This window comes from Choloepus didactylus, chromosome 10, assembly GCF_015220235.1.
Source record: "Choloepus didactylus isolate mChoDid1 chromosome 10, mChoDid1.pri, whole genome shotgun sequence".
Taxonomy (NCBI): Eukaryota; Metazoa; Chordata; class Mammalia; order Pilosa; family Megalonychidae; genus Choloepus; species Choloepus didactylus.
In genome coordinates this window covers 45518106-45535989 of record NC_051316.1, presented here as the reverse complement: position 1 = coordinate 45535989, position 17884 = coordinate 45518106, and the positions used below count along the sequence as shown (strand labels likewise).

General features: G+C 40.2%; 1 protein-coding gene across 5 annotated transcripts in view; it reads right to left on the bottom strand.

The window, feature by feature from the left end:
• TRPM3 (transient receptor potential cation channel subfamily M member 3) overlaps window positions 1-17884 on the bottom strand; it is a 596233-nt gene that overhangs the window by 62714 nt on the left and 515635 nt on the right. For all 5 annotated transcript variants that reach the window (XM_037798450.1, XM_037798451.1, XM_037798452.1 and 2 more), the window contains 2 exons: window positions 16508-16759; window positions 10670-10844 (listed from right to left, as the gene is read on the bottom strand). In XM_037798450.1, the coding sequence (XP_037654378.1) occupies window positions 10670-10844; window positions 16508-16759 (427 nt within the window). The remainder of the gene's footprint in view (window positions 1-10669; window positions 10845-16507; window positions 16760-17884) is intronic.

Sequence of the window (17884 nt, the reverse complement as noted above, 5' to 3'; positions counted from 1 at the left end):
TTCTTCCTCACAAGTTTCAGAGGGAGCATGACCCTGCGGATAACTTGATTTTGTACTTCCAGCCTCCAGAACTATAAGGCATAAATTTCTGTTGTTTTAAACCACCTAGTGTGTGGTACTTTTTTTACAGCAGCTCTAGAAAACTGAACATATCCTTTATACCTGCTTCTGAATGAAAACTTACCCAATCACTTATCCTCCCAGATCCTACTGTCCTCGAATGATGCTAGGTTTTCTGTCCAATGGATTTCCCTATCACTGCTTCCTTTCCTCACTTTCCGCTATGCCTTCTGGAACCCCCATATCATTGAACACAGTATCCTCTGTTTTCTCACATTTCTATAAGTCTGCTCTCCTATTTTCTTGCCTTAAATAAAACCTGCTTTACAGGAAGCCACCACTTTTCTGTAACTTCTCTAGTGGAAGCTCTGTAATCTCTTACATCCACCATCATGGGTCCCAGAAGTAATGTCTACATTTTCTTTGATACTCTTTGCCCTTCCAGACCATTGTTTTTCACTCTTATGGAAGAAACCCTTTCTCCTTTGAGTTTCAGGTCATTCCTGATCAAAGTCTTCCTGTCCTCTCTCTCTTCTGTCACTATTTTGGACAACTTCAATATCTGTATTTACAAACACAGAAGCCTAGCTTCAGGATGCTTGACCTCAATTCCCACATATCCTTGACTCCATCCTCATAGCTACTCCTGGGCCTTGTCATTATCCTAAATTGTTCTACTTCTTAATGCCAATTTATCATTCTCTGCCCACAACATCTTATCATTATGACTCTCAGGATGCTTAGTTCTCAGTGTACTTGCTGCTCAGTCCTCCAGTCCTCTGGCCATTCTTATTTCTCACAAAACTTACAAACATTACTTTACTTTCTTCTCTCTCCATCCTATACTTCATAATACATAACTTTAAGAACTCTTGCCAACGTGGGACATCACTTGTGGTGATGAGCTTGGTCCTGGCATTGTGGGATTGAGAAAGCCTTCTTGGACCAAAAGGGGGAAGCAAAATGAAACAAAATAAAGTATCAGTGGCTGAGAGATCTCAAGTAGAGTCGAGAGGTCATTCTGGAGGTTATTCTTATGCATTATATAGATATCCCTTTTTAGTTTTTAGTGTATTTGAATAGCTAAAAGGATATACCTGAAACTGTTGAATTGCAATCCAGTAGCCTTGACTCTTGAAGACTACTGCATAACTATACAGCTTACACTGTATAACTGTGTGATTATGAAAACTTTGTGGCTCTTACTCCCTTTATACAGTATATGGACAGATGAATAGAATAATGAGGACAAAAAGTAAATGAATGATAGGGAGGGGTGGTGGATGGGATATTTTGGGTGTTCTTTTCCACTTTAACTTTTATTCTTATTCTTTTTTGTGTATGAAAATGAAAATGTTCAAAAATTGAATGTGGTGAGGAATGCACAACTATGTAACGGTGCTGTGAACAACTGATTGTACACTGGGAAGACTGTACGCATGTGAACATATCTCAGTAAAATTTAATTAAAAAAAAACACAAACAAACCCTTGCCAGCATTTTCAATAACATTTGTCCCCTTTCTTTCTGCCATATAGGTACAGCAAAGCCTCTATATGGGTTAAAACAACCAATTGTCTTTCCTGATTCTGTCTGTATCTGGGCTGCTGAGTCTTGAGAGAAAGCACACAAAACTAGGCAAAAAGGTGGTCCTAGGCAATCCTTTGAAATGTATCCACCCAATGACATCTCTCATTTCCCCCAGTGCTAATTCCAAAACATTTCTTCTCAAAGTCTCATTTCATAGACATGTCCATCCCAGTGCTGGTTTGAATGTATTATGTCCCCCAAAACACTATTATCTTTGATGTAATCTTGTGTGGGCAGATGTATCAGTGTTGAATAGATTGTAATTCTCTGAGTGTTTCTGTGGAGATGCGCCCCACCAACTGTGGGTGATGACTCTGATTGGATAATTTCCATGGAGGTGTTACCCCATCCATTCAGGGTGGGTCTAAATTAAATCACTGGAGCCATATAAATGAGCTGACAAACAGAAGGAATGCAGTACAGCTGAGAGTGACATTTTGAAGAGGAGCTACAGCCAGAGGGACACTTTGAAGACTGCACAGAAGCTGAGAGAGTAGCTGCAGATGAGAGGCAGTTTGAAGATGGCTGTTGAAAGCAGACTCTTGCTCTGGAGAAGCTAAGAGAGGACAAACACAGCAAGAGCAACTAAGAGTGACATTTTTGAGGAACTGAAACCTAGAGAGGAATGCCCTGGAAGAAAGCCATTTTGAACCCAGAATTTTGGAGCAGACACCAGCCACGTGCCTTCCCAGCTAACAGAGGTTTTCCGGACACCATTGGCCATCCTCCAGTGAAGGTACCCGACTGTGGATGACTTACCTTGGACACTGTATGGCCTTAAGACTGTAACTTTGTAACCAAAGAACCCCCCTTTATAAAAGCTGATCCATTTCTGGTGTTTTGCAATCAGGCAGCATTAGCAAACTAGAACAGATTTGGTACCGGAAGTGGCGTGCTGGTGCTGCTGAGTTTGCAAATACCAAGCATGTTGGAATGGCTTTTTAAATGGATAAGGGGAAGATTCTGGAAGAACTGTGAGGAGCTTGATAGAAAAGACCTAAACTGCTTTGAAGAGACTGTTTGTGGAAATATGGACTCTAAAGATACTTTTGATGAGGCCTTGAGCAGAAATGATGAATGTGTTGTTGCAAACTGGAAAAAAGGCGATCTTTCTTTTAAAGTGGCAGAGAATTTGTCAAAATTGAGTCCTGGTGTTGGATGGAAGGCAGAATTTGAAAGCGATGACCTGGAATATTTAGCTGATGAAATCTCCAAGTAAAATATAGAAGAAGTAGCCTGGCGTTTATTTGCAGCTTATAGTAAAATGCAAGATGACAGAGATAAGCTGAGAAATGAACCCTTGGTTTCAAAGAAACCAGAAACTGATGGCCTGAAAAACTCTGGGCTTCCAGGGGGTGAAACCCCAGAAGCTACAGCCCAACATGAGGATGTAACCAAACATGGAACCCTGCCACTATTTCAGTACAAGCCAAGATTGGAGAAGGAGTTAAGCAGAAAGGATTTGTGGAAAATTCTATTGTCAGACAGCTTTGACCCCTGTGTGCTTCACGTGAAGCCAACAGAATTTTTGTGAGATCTTTATAGACAGAGATGCTACCGGTCTGGACCAGAAGAGACAGACAAGGAACAAACTGAAGGAAAAATGTCTTCAAAGACAGAGCCATGGAGGTTGAGGTCTGGAATCAAGAGGTCTCAGGCTGGGAGAGCAGACTGGCCCACACACACGGAAAGGGTGAGTTTGCTCTGGAGGTCGAGGGTGGGCCTTCCGCTTTGATGCTCAGGAAGAATTTTGCCACCCCAGGCCCCAAAGAGGGTGGAGCACATTCCCAGGGAATTGGGGAGAGCCTGGCTGCCACCCCACTGTTCTGAAGGGGTTGAGCATGTGCTCCGGAGATGGAAGAGAATCCAGGTGCTGTCCCAATGTTTGAAGAGGGTGGGACCGAGAAGGTGGTCTCCCCAAGGTATGGATATGTTGGAGCACTCACCTCAGCATTTGGAGAGAAAAGGGCTGCTGCAAAGGCCCTTAGGAAGGGTTAGACTCCTGCTCTCTCAAGCCCCAAGGATAAATGACTCTCAGACTTTGAAACCTAATGGAGTTTGCCCTGCGGGTTTTAGGAATTGTTTTGGTCCTGTGAATCCTGTTTTCCTCTTAGTATCTCCTTATGGCAATGGGAATGTTTATCCTATGAATGTCCCTCCTTTGTATATTGGGAGTACATAAACTTGTTCTAAGTTTATAGGTCCAAAGTCAGAGGGGAATTTTGCTTTTGGACAGACCACACCTGTAACTGATTTAATGGGATCTTGTACTTAACTATTGTTACTGAAATGATTTAAGTTTTTGTGACATTGTGATGGGATGAATGTATTTTGTATATGGAAAGATCATGTCATTTTGGGGTCCAGGGGGTGGAATGTGCTGGTTTGAATGTATTATGTCCCCCAAAACACCATTATCTTTGATGTAATCTTGTGTGGGAAGATGTATCAGTGTTGATTAGATTGTAATTCTTTGAGTGTTTCTGTGGAGACGCGCCCCACCAACTATGGGTGGTGACTCTGATTGGATAATTTCCATGGAGGTGTTACCCCATCCATTCAGGGTGGGTCTAAATTAAATCACTGGAGCCATATAAATGAGCTGACAAACAGAAGGAATGCAGTACAGCTGAGAGTGACATTTTGAAGAGGAGCTACAGCCAGAGGGACACTTTGAAGACTGCACAGAAGCTGAGAGAGTAGCTGCAGATGAGAGGCAGTTTGAAGATGGCTGTTGAAAGCAGACTCTTGCTCTGGAGAAGCTAAGAGAGGACAAACACCCCAAGAGCAACTAAGAGTGACATTTTTGAGGAACTGCAGCCTAGAGAGGAATGCCCTGGAAGAAAGCCATTTTGAATCCAGAATTTTGGAGCAGACACCAACCACGTGCCTTCCCAGCTAACAGAGGTTTTCCGGACACCATTGGCCATCCTCCAGTGAAGGTACCCGATTGTTGATGACTTACCTTGGACACTTCATGGCCTTAAGACTGTAACTTTGTAACCAAGTAACCCTGCTTTATAAAAGCCGATCCATTTCTGGTGCTTTGCATTCCAGCAGCATTAGCAAACTAGAACAATCTCCTTCCCTGGCATATATACAACTTGTCTCCTTCCCTAACTAAATACTTTGCCTTGCTGCTCATTTACTCTAAAATCACTGTAATTAGTTTTTGCAGTAAAGCTGGGTTGAAAATGCTCTGGCAAAAGTCACTAGTGACTTCTTAAAGGTCAAATAGAATGTTCAACTAATTGGACTTTTCTCTCCCATTTCATTTCGACCTTCTCTTCTCTCTTGTGCTCTCTGGCACGTTCACCCAATCCCATGGCTCTAACTGGTAGTTTATATTATCAATCCCCAAATCTGTATTTCTAGTTCAGCTCCTTCTACTGAGCTCCAGAGTTCTGTATATGAAATAGCCTTCTTCATGGTTTTCCTGTAATTTCTATAGGCAGCCTCATACTCAGTCGAACCCCAACTGAACAAATTTCTCCCAGTAGATCCTCTTCTCAGGTTCCCTATCTCAGTAAATGATACTGCTCTTCTGACTAAACCAGAAACCTTGAAGTGCTTTTCAACCCCTTCATTTTAAATTCTCATCTATTCCCCCACCTCCATCCCCTGCATCATCTGACTTTTGCCCTAATCCTTCTGATTTTACCTTCCGAAAGTCCTGTTTTGCCTATCTTCCACCCAACCCCCACAAACTTCTATTGCTTTAGCTAATGTCCTCATCATTTCTCATCTCCAATCTCAACCTCTATTATGGACCCTCTATACTTTTGCCTGAGGGCTCTGATTAAAACATAAATCTGATCATGGTACTACCCTGAGAATGGAGTATAAATCTTCCATGATCTATACTCCTGTCTCTTCAGGCCCATCTGTCCTGTCTCCTGTCTCTCCCCTACAGTGAGCCCTACCTGCTGTTCCTGGAATTTTCTGTATCATCTCAGTTTGGAATGCCATTCTTCTCGCTTCATACCTGCCTGCTCTCGTGTGCCTAGCAAACATCTGCTAATATTTCAAGGCTTAGCACAACCTTCCCTTTCTTTGCAAAGCCCCATCTATTGTACCCCTAACTTCCACCCCAGGTAGAACTAGAACTGACTACTTTCTTCTTTGGGATCCCTCTCTACACATTTATTGCTGACGTCGGCTTGCTTCTCCTGGACTGTAAGCTTCTGGAAGACAATGTGTGTGACCTGTCATTCATCTCTGTGCCTGAGTATCCAGCTCACAGTAAGAACAAAATACATATCCACTGAACGAAGAATGAACTAATTCAAAATGAAGTCCTACCTGGGCGCAAATCCTAAATGAATATTATGATAGTGGAACAAATGTTGATCACGATAGTGTACTGAATCACCCCAAAGGCCTGTTTGCTGATAGCTCTACTGTTTGTAAACTCCTGAAGCCCTAAGTTTGCATTAGTAAACAAGCTGGATCTGTCTGCTGTAGAACATGAGCTGAATTTCAGAGACAGAAAATGGGGTGGTGTCTCTTATTGGCTTGCTTCCTTAGCAGTTTATGAAAACAAAACCCAACAAAACAATTCTGTACTTTCCCCAGAGTTGGCATTGGCTCAAGTTTTTCTTTTCCAAAATACTTTCTTTGAGGCAGCACTCCTCAAGCTATAGCTGTTAGGCATTAGTGTGCTCTGAATCCACTAGAGAAGGTTAGTACTGAATACCAAACACATGCACAGCTCTGAGTTTTGAGAATTGGAGTCGAACAACTGAAATGCATAACAATAGCCATTTTCACTGTCCTTGCTGTTTAAGCTCCGCTGTAAGCAGGTATATTTTAGGGACTGGCTCCTTGGGCAGTCCTAATTTCCACACCTGACGTGAGGAATAAAGAATTTGAGGCAGAAAAGTAATAAAGAAAAGTGTTTTAACTTTACACGCACATACTTGACCCTTGTTTCCTGACAAAAACAACACTTTAAATCCAGTCGACATCACAAAGACAATGTGGATAGAAAGGATCAGGATGTTTTTCTAGCAAACCTTTTATACAGCAATAATGCTAAGACAAAGTAAAACAAAACCAACCAAACAAAATGTCTCCTGCCCCAGATTACCTATTAATTTTAGATGGAAAATGAAAGTCCTAGGATATAAGAAAAAAAGAAATGGACCCACTCCGGTAAGTAGATTAGATAGTTAATTTGCAGTGAGCGTGAGCAGCAAGATAATATTTTCACAGTAGACAGTTAGTTTTGGACATTCCACTTTCACTTAACTACCAAAACTTGTAAAAATACTCAGAGTGGCAGGAAGAGGACCAAATTTAGCCCCTTATTTAATGCATTCACGAACATGATTCATTTTCCTCCTGCCCTGGTTCAGCCTGGGGAATCTGAGTGTACGGCGGGCAACACACAGATGTCCTGTAAATAAATGGAAGTCTCATTCATTAAGAGATGAGAGGAAGCCAGAGCTTCCCCATTTTCTCTGCCAAAAAGGTATACTTACTGGAGCCTCACACACCAAAACACAGGTTCAGATTTCTGAGCTGGCAAGAGTCCATCTAATCTTGGCTTCGCCCCTGGCCTTGGCATGGATGCTTCCAGAAATTTATTCTGTTGTTCCTCTCCTCTAAGTGACTTTTTTTCCCTCCAGCTCCAGTGGGATCCTAATCAGCTATCAGAAGCTGGACTACATATGGGTCACCCTAATGAGACTGCCCAAAAGGAAGTTACCATTTGGCAACAATACATTTGGTAAGTTGGAGCCAAGCCGCTTCATGGTAACAAGTAGACTGAGTCACAGAGAGCTAGTATTATATATTATCATTAAAACCAAAAGACAAGGTTGGGCTATTTGAAAACAAACGAACAACAACCATGGTATGTTCAATTCCCATTAACAGATCAGCAGTTAAGCAAAGTTCCCAGGGTAGAGCAGACTATCACTGTCCCTTCCTCACTTTCATTATCTTCTGCTTTCAATCACATTCATGTATTCTCTACCTCCCATCACACCCCTACCCCCAGCCAAAGATTTTAATCTCTATAGATCATTTAGATTAACGTTGGACTAACATTTGTGTTAGTCCAACCTGGTTCACAGGTGAAAAGTACCAAAGTTATCTTGTGATCTTACAGCAACTCCCTTCTTTTTTTCCCTTTGATTTTAGTTTATAAGCACATTTGGAAAGTAACCTTCCAAGTCTCATTTTAGCTTCTTTGGGCTTATTGATAATCTCTGTGTTTAGGACAAACTATGGGAAAAAAGATGGAACATATATTAAGAATCTGTATTAGGTAACCGTGAAGGCATTGAAGCTGTCCTCCATTCAGAGGTGGAAAACTATGTCCATAATCCAGCCCCACAGTTCCATCATACATCCATATACATCCATTCCAATTAAGAAAGAGATTATTTTCCCAAACGTGAAATGGGTTCAGCAATTTTGAAGTCAGAAACAAAAAGAGTTAGATATGGAGCGCGTGCATCACGTTAGAAATGAGTCTCTCCGGGAAGGTGTGTTTGAATGAGCAGCACTTGGAGAGGCCCACACAGGACACATCCACAGGATGTTACTGGCAGACCCTGGGCAGGGCTGTGGGTCCAAGCGGATATGAGATCCGATCAGCCTGAATACATGCTTCACAAACCAACCTGGACACTGCACAGAAAAGAGGCAAGACACTGTAGGGCAGCATAAATGATCTGTACCTTTCTCAAATAGCTTGGTAATTGGGTCTCCCTTGCAGTTCTTCAGAATGACCAGATGGGGGCGTCACCCAACCCCAGTTGGGTCTTCCCAGCACCATAACATGAAAATCAAATCATTTAGAGGACAGGGATGTCCAATGACCTTGGCCAAATGTAGTGACAGATTTGGGGGGAAGCTTTCTACACTCATTTGAGAAAGGACAAATATACTTTAGCACTCTAGACAGAAAACTGGCTGATTTAGCTTAGAACAGTAGGGAGAACACCATTGCAGCCAATTGCAGAACGTCAAAAAGGCAGTTACTTGGTAGGGGAGAGGGTGTCACAAAGGTTGCATCTATCCAAGGCTGTGTCACTTATATATTGGGATGTGGGGTAGAAATTTATTCTCACATGTGTGGAACACCACAGATCTAATAACAGCGTGGGAAATCTATTTTCATACTTCACTCACACAAAACACTTCTCTTCCGTCTCTGGGGGGTTTTCAAGTTCTAAACTACAATCAGCCCTTCTTTTAAAATAACAATAATAAATCCTTGTATTCAGCCAGATGGTGGTGTTTGTTGCACTAGGCTGGGTTCATAGTACAACATCAATAAATGGCCACTTGTAGAGGGACAGACAGAATCCCGTTCATAAAGCATACCTACACCTCCCTCCTTCTCCCAATCCCAAATGCTGTGCTGTTAAAACACCCATGGGGTCTTAATCTCATTCTGGGGAAGAAAGGAAAACCAGAAAAGGCAAAATAATGTGACTAAGTGGAAAAGCAATTTCTTGGGGGGGGGGCGGGAATAGCACATTTAATCTCTGAGGAGAATGGCCAAAGGTGGGCCTTTTAAGTGTTGTTTTGCCTTTAGGGACCATTTGAAAAAGGGGTCTCAAAAAGATTTTTCCCAGACACTGGAAAACTGTCTTGGTGAAGGCTGCACATTGCCAACCAAAGACATTACAACAGGGAGATAAAGTTAAAATTCTTCCTTTGCGAGTTGGCTAAGTCTCATGAAAAGAATATCTGTTCCAATTAGGTGTTCCAAGAAGCCTTGCTTGCCTCAGATAACTCTTTTTGAGAAAGAAAGGGTATTTGTTCAAAATCCACCACGGAAGGGAAAATGATGTACTGGTATGTTCTGTTGCCAGCACACACATGCTTCTCACAGGCCTGGAGGACTCATGCCCTTTAGTGCATGTTACTTATTATCCGGGTCTCAGTCTTCTCATGGAGGTGGTTGGCAGGGGGTGGGGCTGACACTGATTAGTCTCTGCTCCTGCTCTTAATAAGCTATACCACCTGGTTATGTAACCCTAGTCCATGTCCACAGTCCAGGGCTCAGATGACTGGCCTGTCAGCAAAAAAAATGTTTGAAAACTGTTAATTCAACAAGGTTGAAGGGATGTTATTTCTAGAGCTAAAACTCCTCAGGGAAAATGTGAAATAGTTGCTCCTGGGACTCAACTCCTCCACACTGAAAGATGTTTCTTTCCTGATGCTTTCTTCCCAAATAGTTTTCCAATGCTTGGTATGCCCTGACATTTGGTCCAAATAAAATTCTGGAGCAGATTACTAGGATACAATTAACTTCAAACCCTACAGAAGAAAGGAGTGTTTATTGTGAAGAGTCAGTATCTATTAGTGAATGAAACACCAGGGGCCTGATGGCATTTGCACCTCACGTGGAACTACTTCAAGATATAGATACTATTTTTTTTCCTGGCATTTATAGCAAGCAACTCGGTTTATGACCTAAGGCATTTTCCATACTTTCAGGCAATGAACTAACTTCCTATGAGTCTCAATAGCACATAATTTAATTCAGTGGGAAAGGGAGTTGGATAATAGTTTCCAGTACAAGGAAAACATCCTACAGATGTTTGCTCCCACTCTTAATTCTGATGGTGAAATTGAGAATTGTTTATCTGTTCTAAAGTTAAATCCAGAGAATTTATGCTGAGGTAGGGATGGGTAATAGTGATATAATATATTCTTGATATTGAAATATTCAATACATGGCCCTAAGGTTTTGAATCCCAAAAGAATTTACGTTTTTAAAAATGGTTCATTTCTTAGTCAAATTTGGTATACCAGATGCCGATTTGTGTCACAGAAAGGACATACCTGAAGAAACACCCAAGAACTACTTTGCTAAAATTATATATTTACCTTATGTAATTGTTTTGTTTTTTTTTTCCCTCCAAGATAACAAGCTAGGAATCGGTCCTCTATCTTGAGCCATTTATTGAGAACAAATAAATGAACTTGGAAAAGACATGACCCAATTGAAGTTAAATACCTGACTTTGGTGTATGAGAATCATAAACTTGCTTACGGTCTATCTGGTCTGCAAACACTTCCCCATAAATCATCCAATAGGGCATGTAGAAGATGTTCTTGGCCAGTTTCCATGATGGCTCCTCATTGGGAAAGAGTATGGCTTGTCTTGCAACCCCAAAGCTCATCAGCACCACCAGCATAATGATGACAAAGTACATCATGTCTATCATCTGGAAGGGGAGGGGAAGCAGAGGAAGAAACAAAAGAGAACTCACATGATTGACTGTCCCTATGAATGCTGACACTGATGGAGACCTTTGAAACGGGGCCACTTCCTAGACTGATAAGGGATGTTTAGATAGTGAGCTGAGTACAGATAAGAGGACACTTAGTCTTCTGAAGCCAATGCCCACAGAATCTTGTCAGCAACTAAAACAACATTTTTTTTTTTCAAACACACACATACAAAGGAGTCCCTTCAATTCTCATTGCTGTTTGTGGGACATAGTCAAGTCTAGGCAAAGGAGTCATGTAGAAGGTTGGATCTCTATATGAATCCTGTACTAACTTTTTCTCTGCTTCTGAGGGAGGCAAGTGACCTCCTTGGGTCTCTTTCTTCTTAGCAAAATTGGAATTGGGGTAGCAGAATCATTTAAAGGGCTATTACAATGCTGTAAATTTCCTTTCTAAGTTCTGGAAGACTAAGGAAGAGTTGGAAAGCTCAAGCAAAGGATTGCTTGTGAACAAAGCTAGGAGCAACCAAATATCCATGATACACCATCCCCTTCTTGTGGCCCTACCCTCATTCCTCCACAAACTAGTCTCTCAGAGAACCAGCCTTTCTGTATTGACTTCTGCAAGTTATCCCATCAGCTTTGGAGGCTGTTTCCTTAGGCATTAAATCACATATCCAAATGAGCCATACTAGTGCCTGCTGTTGAAATGCTGGATTTTCATCCTGACATGTTTATAAAATTCTCTACACTATATTTGAATACAATGTTATCTCTAGTTTCTCTTTCTTTCTTTCTTCCTTGTTTATTTCCATGATGTATGTTATCGGGGAATTGTTTCTCATGTGTCAAATTACCTGCCTCTTGTCATCCAACATAGATGAGAATGGGGTGCCTTAGTCTTTGCCTGGCCAGAACTCATTTCCTCCTTTTAGAAATATTTTTCACCCATTTTGACTACAAGATAGGTATATTTTTCTGCCCCTGGCAATAGTGACAGGAGATTGGCATGTGACACGACTCAGGCCAACCAGAATTCTTTCTTTGGATTTTTTTCCAGCTGAAGCTGGGAAAGAGAAAGCTCTCTTTCCCTCTTTGTAATGATGTGAAATCAGAAAGAGGTAGAAGTGCAAGAGAGAGAGCACATGCCCTGGACAAGTTTGAGTCCCTGGCTACAGCAGTCATTCAGGCCAATTCCGTTAAACCCTTCTATAAATCAATATATTCCTTCTAGACTTAAGCTAGTTGGAGTTTGCTTTCTATCTCTTGCATCAAACCCAATACAAAAGACTACCTTCTCTTGGAAGTCAGACTTTCTGAAGAGATGCCCATGGACAAAGAAAGACTAATGATAATTTCATCAATGATAATGAGGCTCCCAATTATTATATTTTTAAAAAATTCCAATTTTTATATTTTAAAAGAGTGCCTATTTTGGATTATTGGAATTCAATAATCCATGGTGCCTATTTTGGATTATTGGAATTCAAACATTATAGCTTCCTGTATGCCTTAGGACACTGGGTTTCAATATATTTTAGGTCAATTAATTCATACAAATAATGTGTGACTTTGAAACTAAATATGAATCTCTTAAAATTTGACATTCATGCATATTTGCTTATTGTCCTTAAAAATATTTGCTAGTTAAATAGTTATTTCTTCCCCAGCTTAGTGGTTTCAGATCTCTCCGAAAGTGAGCAAGCCAGCTGTGTTGAAACAGTTTTATAGGAAACATGGGTCTGTTTTTCATTCTTTCTCTCTCAATCATTCTCCTTTTTATTTTGTAAAATTCTTTCATCATTTATGTATGAAAAGTTCCATCAATGAAAAAGCATTAATGGGTCTTTCAAGTTATGTTTATTTAGATTGACTAAAAGATGGTTAGGGAGAGATTTAGCAGCCAGTTTGACCCAAGAAAACTCAGCTAGTAAAATACATCAACTGTCCTAATGTAATTTCTCAGGATTGTTTTTGTTCAGATTGATTATCTCTATCCAAAGGTCAAAATAAATAACCAAAGAGAAGAAACACACTTTCCAAACACTCAGATTCATGTATTTCAAAGAAGTCTTAGCTTCCATATAAATGCCTCAAACTGGCAGAGTGGAATAATGAAACAGAACATTATTAGTGGAAACTGAAACTGGTTACCTTTGTTTTTAAAGCTAAATGGTCCAGTTGGTTCCATATTAAGAGAGCTGATTCTGTTCCATTCTTACAAATATCTTTATGTTGTGCTCCATAGAAGAGGCTATATACTGTAGTAGTTGAGCATGCGTTCTCCGACATTGGACTGCGTGGGTTTTTCATCTTGGGTCTGCTAGTAAAACTAGCTAGGTAGCCATGGGCAAGTAGCATAACCTTGGTTTGTTCATTTGTAAAATGGGGATAATAATAATATTTTGTAAGAATTTATGAGCTATATTTGGAACACCTAACATGGTAATTTCTCAGTGAATGTTAGCGTATTATTATAACATCAGTCAGAAGGAGATCAGGCTGTGGTGTCAGAGAGACATGAGTTTGAATCCTGTCTTTGTCCCTTGCTTTGGCCAATTGTTAAATGAGGTTTAGAAGGATGATGACATGCCTGACCTAGTATCTGGCATGTAATAAATAACTATTTTTATTATTGTTTTTATTCTAGATTATGCAAGTGAGCTTGTAATTAGGCTTAGGAAATTCCATTCAGAAGTGGAATATGATGGAAAGGGGTCAGGATTCTGTTAAGTGACCCTGAGCCCTACGGTTCAATTGAAATCATACTAGGTATGTGGATTTTCCATGCTGTGAGGCATTTGATGCACTGGGTTCCTATACAATGCAAAGACTCACAGAACCCATTTTAAAATGGGTTCTGATTACTGTTGTATCCAGAAGTCCTGTCTAGATCACAGGGCACAGTGAATTACTTGCCTGTTGAGCACTGAACGGGGACTCTCTGATGTTGAGAGGCTTTCAACATAATCACATCTGGACATTTTTTTGTTAAGCTTCCAGCCTGTCTCTGTCTGATTCACTGATAAACTCTATATGCATATTTTACCTACCTTCTGGATCAGTGACTCAATTACTGAACTAATTATCATATAAGCCCCATGAAGTAGAAGCAAAATCCCAAAATATACTCCTTTTGTACTTATTCTTGCCTGATAAATGAAGTCATTCATAAGTTAGAAGGTAGAGGAAATACAGGCAGTCTCTCTTGCTCCTTAGTAAGGTTTCATTCTAGTCAAAACTGGGAATAATTATGCCATTATTAAACTGATAGATGTGGAGTTTTAAATACTCTTGCCTGCACTGGTGTAACATTAGTTATTTCAAGCACTTAAATGCAAATCAGTCTTTTTAAAGTCATGTATTAGGTTTGTTTAGGTATTTTCAGTTTTTATTTCTTGAAAGAAAATAGGTAACAGTCAGAAGAGGCAACTGATTAGATTACAAAATCACCTAATGCAGTGGTTCTCAACAGGGACTGATTCTGCCCCGTCTTCTCCCTGGGGACATCTAGCAATGTTTAGAGACATTTTTGTTGCCATACCTAGGGGCAGAAGGGTGCTACTGGCATCTAGTGGGTAGGGCCAGGGATGCTGCTAAACACCCCACGGTGTACAAGGCAGTGTCCCCGACAACAAAGAATTATGTGGCTCAAATATCAATATTGCCAAGGTTGAAAAACCCTGGACTCATGTTATAGCTGAGGTCACAGTTCTTTACTTTCATTGGGTGATTTTGAGAATACATTTAAGAATCTCATGAAAACTTGACCTCTTTCCCCAGAAAATTCATACACCCACACATTTATATCTATAAACTGGGGAGGGGAAGTCGTCAGATCATCTCTCCTAAGCCTATCTTTGTATTTTAGGTTGAGACCCTCGCCTTTTAGACATAGGAGTTTTCACCACAATCTCAAATTCATGATTGAAGTACAAACACAGTGATATAACAGGCAGTGTAAGAAAGTAAGATAAGCATTTTTTCCTAGTCAAAAATCCTACACGGAACTGGACTTTGGGTAAGTAATTCAAGCTTATACTGAATTCCAGTTTTCCCTTCTGAAACGAGCTTGGTGATATTTGCCCAAAAGAATGCTGGCATTATAAATACAAAGGTTTCTTACAAAAGGGTTGGAAATACAATGGAATAATTATGCTCACCATTTTTTACTTTTTCAACTGTACTTTAAAAAACAGGGTGAACATAATAATGACAGATACAATTTATCATCCACCTACTATGAGAGAAACACTGTGCTGGTTGCTTAACATGTGCTATTTCTAACCATTCCAACAATCCCACAAAATAGTCATTTACTATTTCTACTTGAGAAGTGAGTTAACTGAGTCTCACAGAGGTGAAATAAATTATTTGAGGTCTCATAATCCTATCATTTTGGATTCAAATTCTCCCTCTCTTTGCATGAGTTTGCCAGTGCTTTTGTAGGAAGAGTTCTAGTTATTTAAGATTATTTCAGTAGAGTCCCATCTCACACAGATGTTTAATAAATATTGATTTGCTGATTGAAAGGTACTAAAAATATATACACACATATATATACTATATATACACATATATATAATATATATACTATATATACACATATATATAATATATATACTATATATACTATATATACACATATAAATATATGTATATATTTAAAGTTGATTAAAGAGTGATAAAGAACATCTACTGACCAATTGTTTGTTTCAGCAGCTCATACAATGCAAGTCTAAACTGGATGGGAGTTAGCAAACAGATTTTTTAGTAAGAGGTGTCTGCCATGGTAGGATACTTGGCTTCTCCACATATGTCCTGTAAAGGTGAAGTAGGGGACATACATAGAAAAGTGGGCGAGCTGCTAAAAAGCATCCAGTTTCTGGGTATCAGGCTCTGATTCTTTCCCTAGAGAGTTTGGAGAGGAAGCTCATTTACCTGCACACTCCCAGCTTCACAGTGATGCTGTCCTCACAGGGCTCAGTCTTTATGTAAAAAGTCTGGAAGCCGGTGTATGGTAAAGGAATGTTAGAATGAGACCATGGCTATTTCTGAGGGGAGGATATTACCTTGCCCCTTGGGTTCTCTTTTAAAGAATGAAGTAAGTAGGAGAATCATTCTGGAAATTAGTTGTTAACAGACATCATTGTTCAGTAATATAATAAAACACATGATATATTGACAGAACTTGATGCTCACTACAAGTTCAACTCAACACAACTCAGAAACACTCTGCTTTTCTTCCCCTTGCATAAGGGAAGGCATTTTTCTAGGTCTTCATTTTTTAAAAAAAAGATCTGTTACAAATCTTAAAGCTCTGTTAAAAATTTGGAGTGGAGATCTGCTTCTCCTTCAAGACCCAGCTAAAATGTAACCACTATATAGAGCCCTCCCTGACCTACATTCTCTTTTCTATGCCCCTTTTGTACTTTATATACATCTTGATTATAACATTCTCACACTATATGGTGATTAGTTCTCTCAACCCATAAGGAGTTAAAAAAAAACAAACACTCATAAGGAGTTAAAAAAACAGAATACCCCCAGGGACACTGTATTTAGACCTTGACTGAAGACCAAAATGAATTATTTTTCCTTTTACTATTACAACCATTCCTCCTCTGAGAACTTATAACATTTCAGAGGACCCTACTTACCATTTTTCCAATCATCATTACGTAAGGGCCCAAATACTTGTTCACGCCGAAGATGTCCAGTAGACGAATGTACCAATAAATAATGTTCACGCAATAGATGACCCTCCCATCACTCCTGAAAGGCTGGTCTTGGAGACGAAGGATCATTCCGACAGAGAATAGAAGGATGGCTATGAGGTCTGTGACATTCCAATACTCCTGTAGCCACACCTTCACTTTTTGTAGCAATTTCCCTGGCTCAGACATAAGAATCTAAATGGCAGGAAAGAGAGTGGGGTTAAGTCCAATTACTGTCTATATTTTCAGTCTGGCTGGAAAGTGCTTGGTTTGTTAGGCGACATCAGTAGCTTGCTTTGTCTACCTGTGTCTACTTGAACACTTGCATAATATGAATGTACCACTGAACTAAGATTGGATTATCCAGATGCAAATATTCCAGAGGCAGATGTAAGCACTAAGTGTGATCCTGAGTCTCCTTACAATTCTAGACTTAAACTAGGGCTTTGCTATAAAATTATTGATACCTAATATACTGCAAATCTTCTCCAAGTCCTCCTCCACCTTAGCAAATAGTGCCATCATATTCCGTTACTCAGGCCACCAACTTAGGGGTCCCTTATTCCTCTCTTCATATCACACACCCTCTGCTCCAAGTCTTGTCACCTTCATTTTAAAATATAACCTAATCCAACCGTTTCTCACTACTCCTACAGCTACTGCCCTATTCTAAGCCCTAACATGGCTTGAAGATGACCACAATGGCCTTCTAACTGTTATCACTGCCTCTATTATTCTCACCCACTTTCAGTCCCTCCTCTAAGCAGCATACAGAGTGATCTTTTAAAAACCCAAGTCACAACCTGGATGTTGACTACATGGTTGTACACAGAAGTAGAAACTTGTCAAACTGTACCTTTAAGAGCTGTTCATTTTGCTATAGGTAAATTATGCCTCAGTTTGAAAAAAAAAAGAGACTTGGGAGTCATATCAACAACCACCAACCAAAAATACCACTGCCACCACCAAAAAGCTAAAGCAAATTGTGATAATGACTTGCTTAAACCCTCTGATGGCTTCCATTACAAATAGAAAAAAGATCCAAACTTCTCACCATGGCCTCATTTTATGTCACACCATATTCTCCCTCATCCCCTAACCTACAGCCATAGTTCTGCTATTAAGCATAACAAGTCCATGCTATGCCCAGGATATCTGCATTTGGTGTTCCTTCTGTTGGGCACTTTCTTCTCCCAGATTTTCCCATTCATCCTCAAGGTCTCCACTCAAATGTCTCCTACTTAGGAAGAGCTTCCCTGAACACCCTAGCTGCAGGGATCTTCACATTCCCAAACCACTCTCTAACACATCACTCTATTT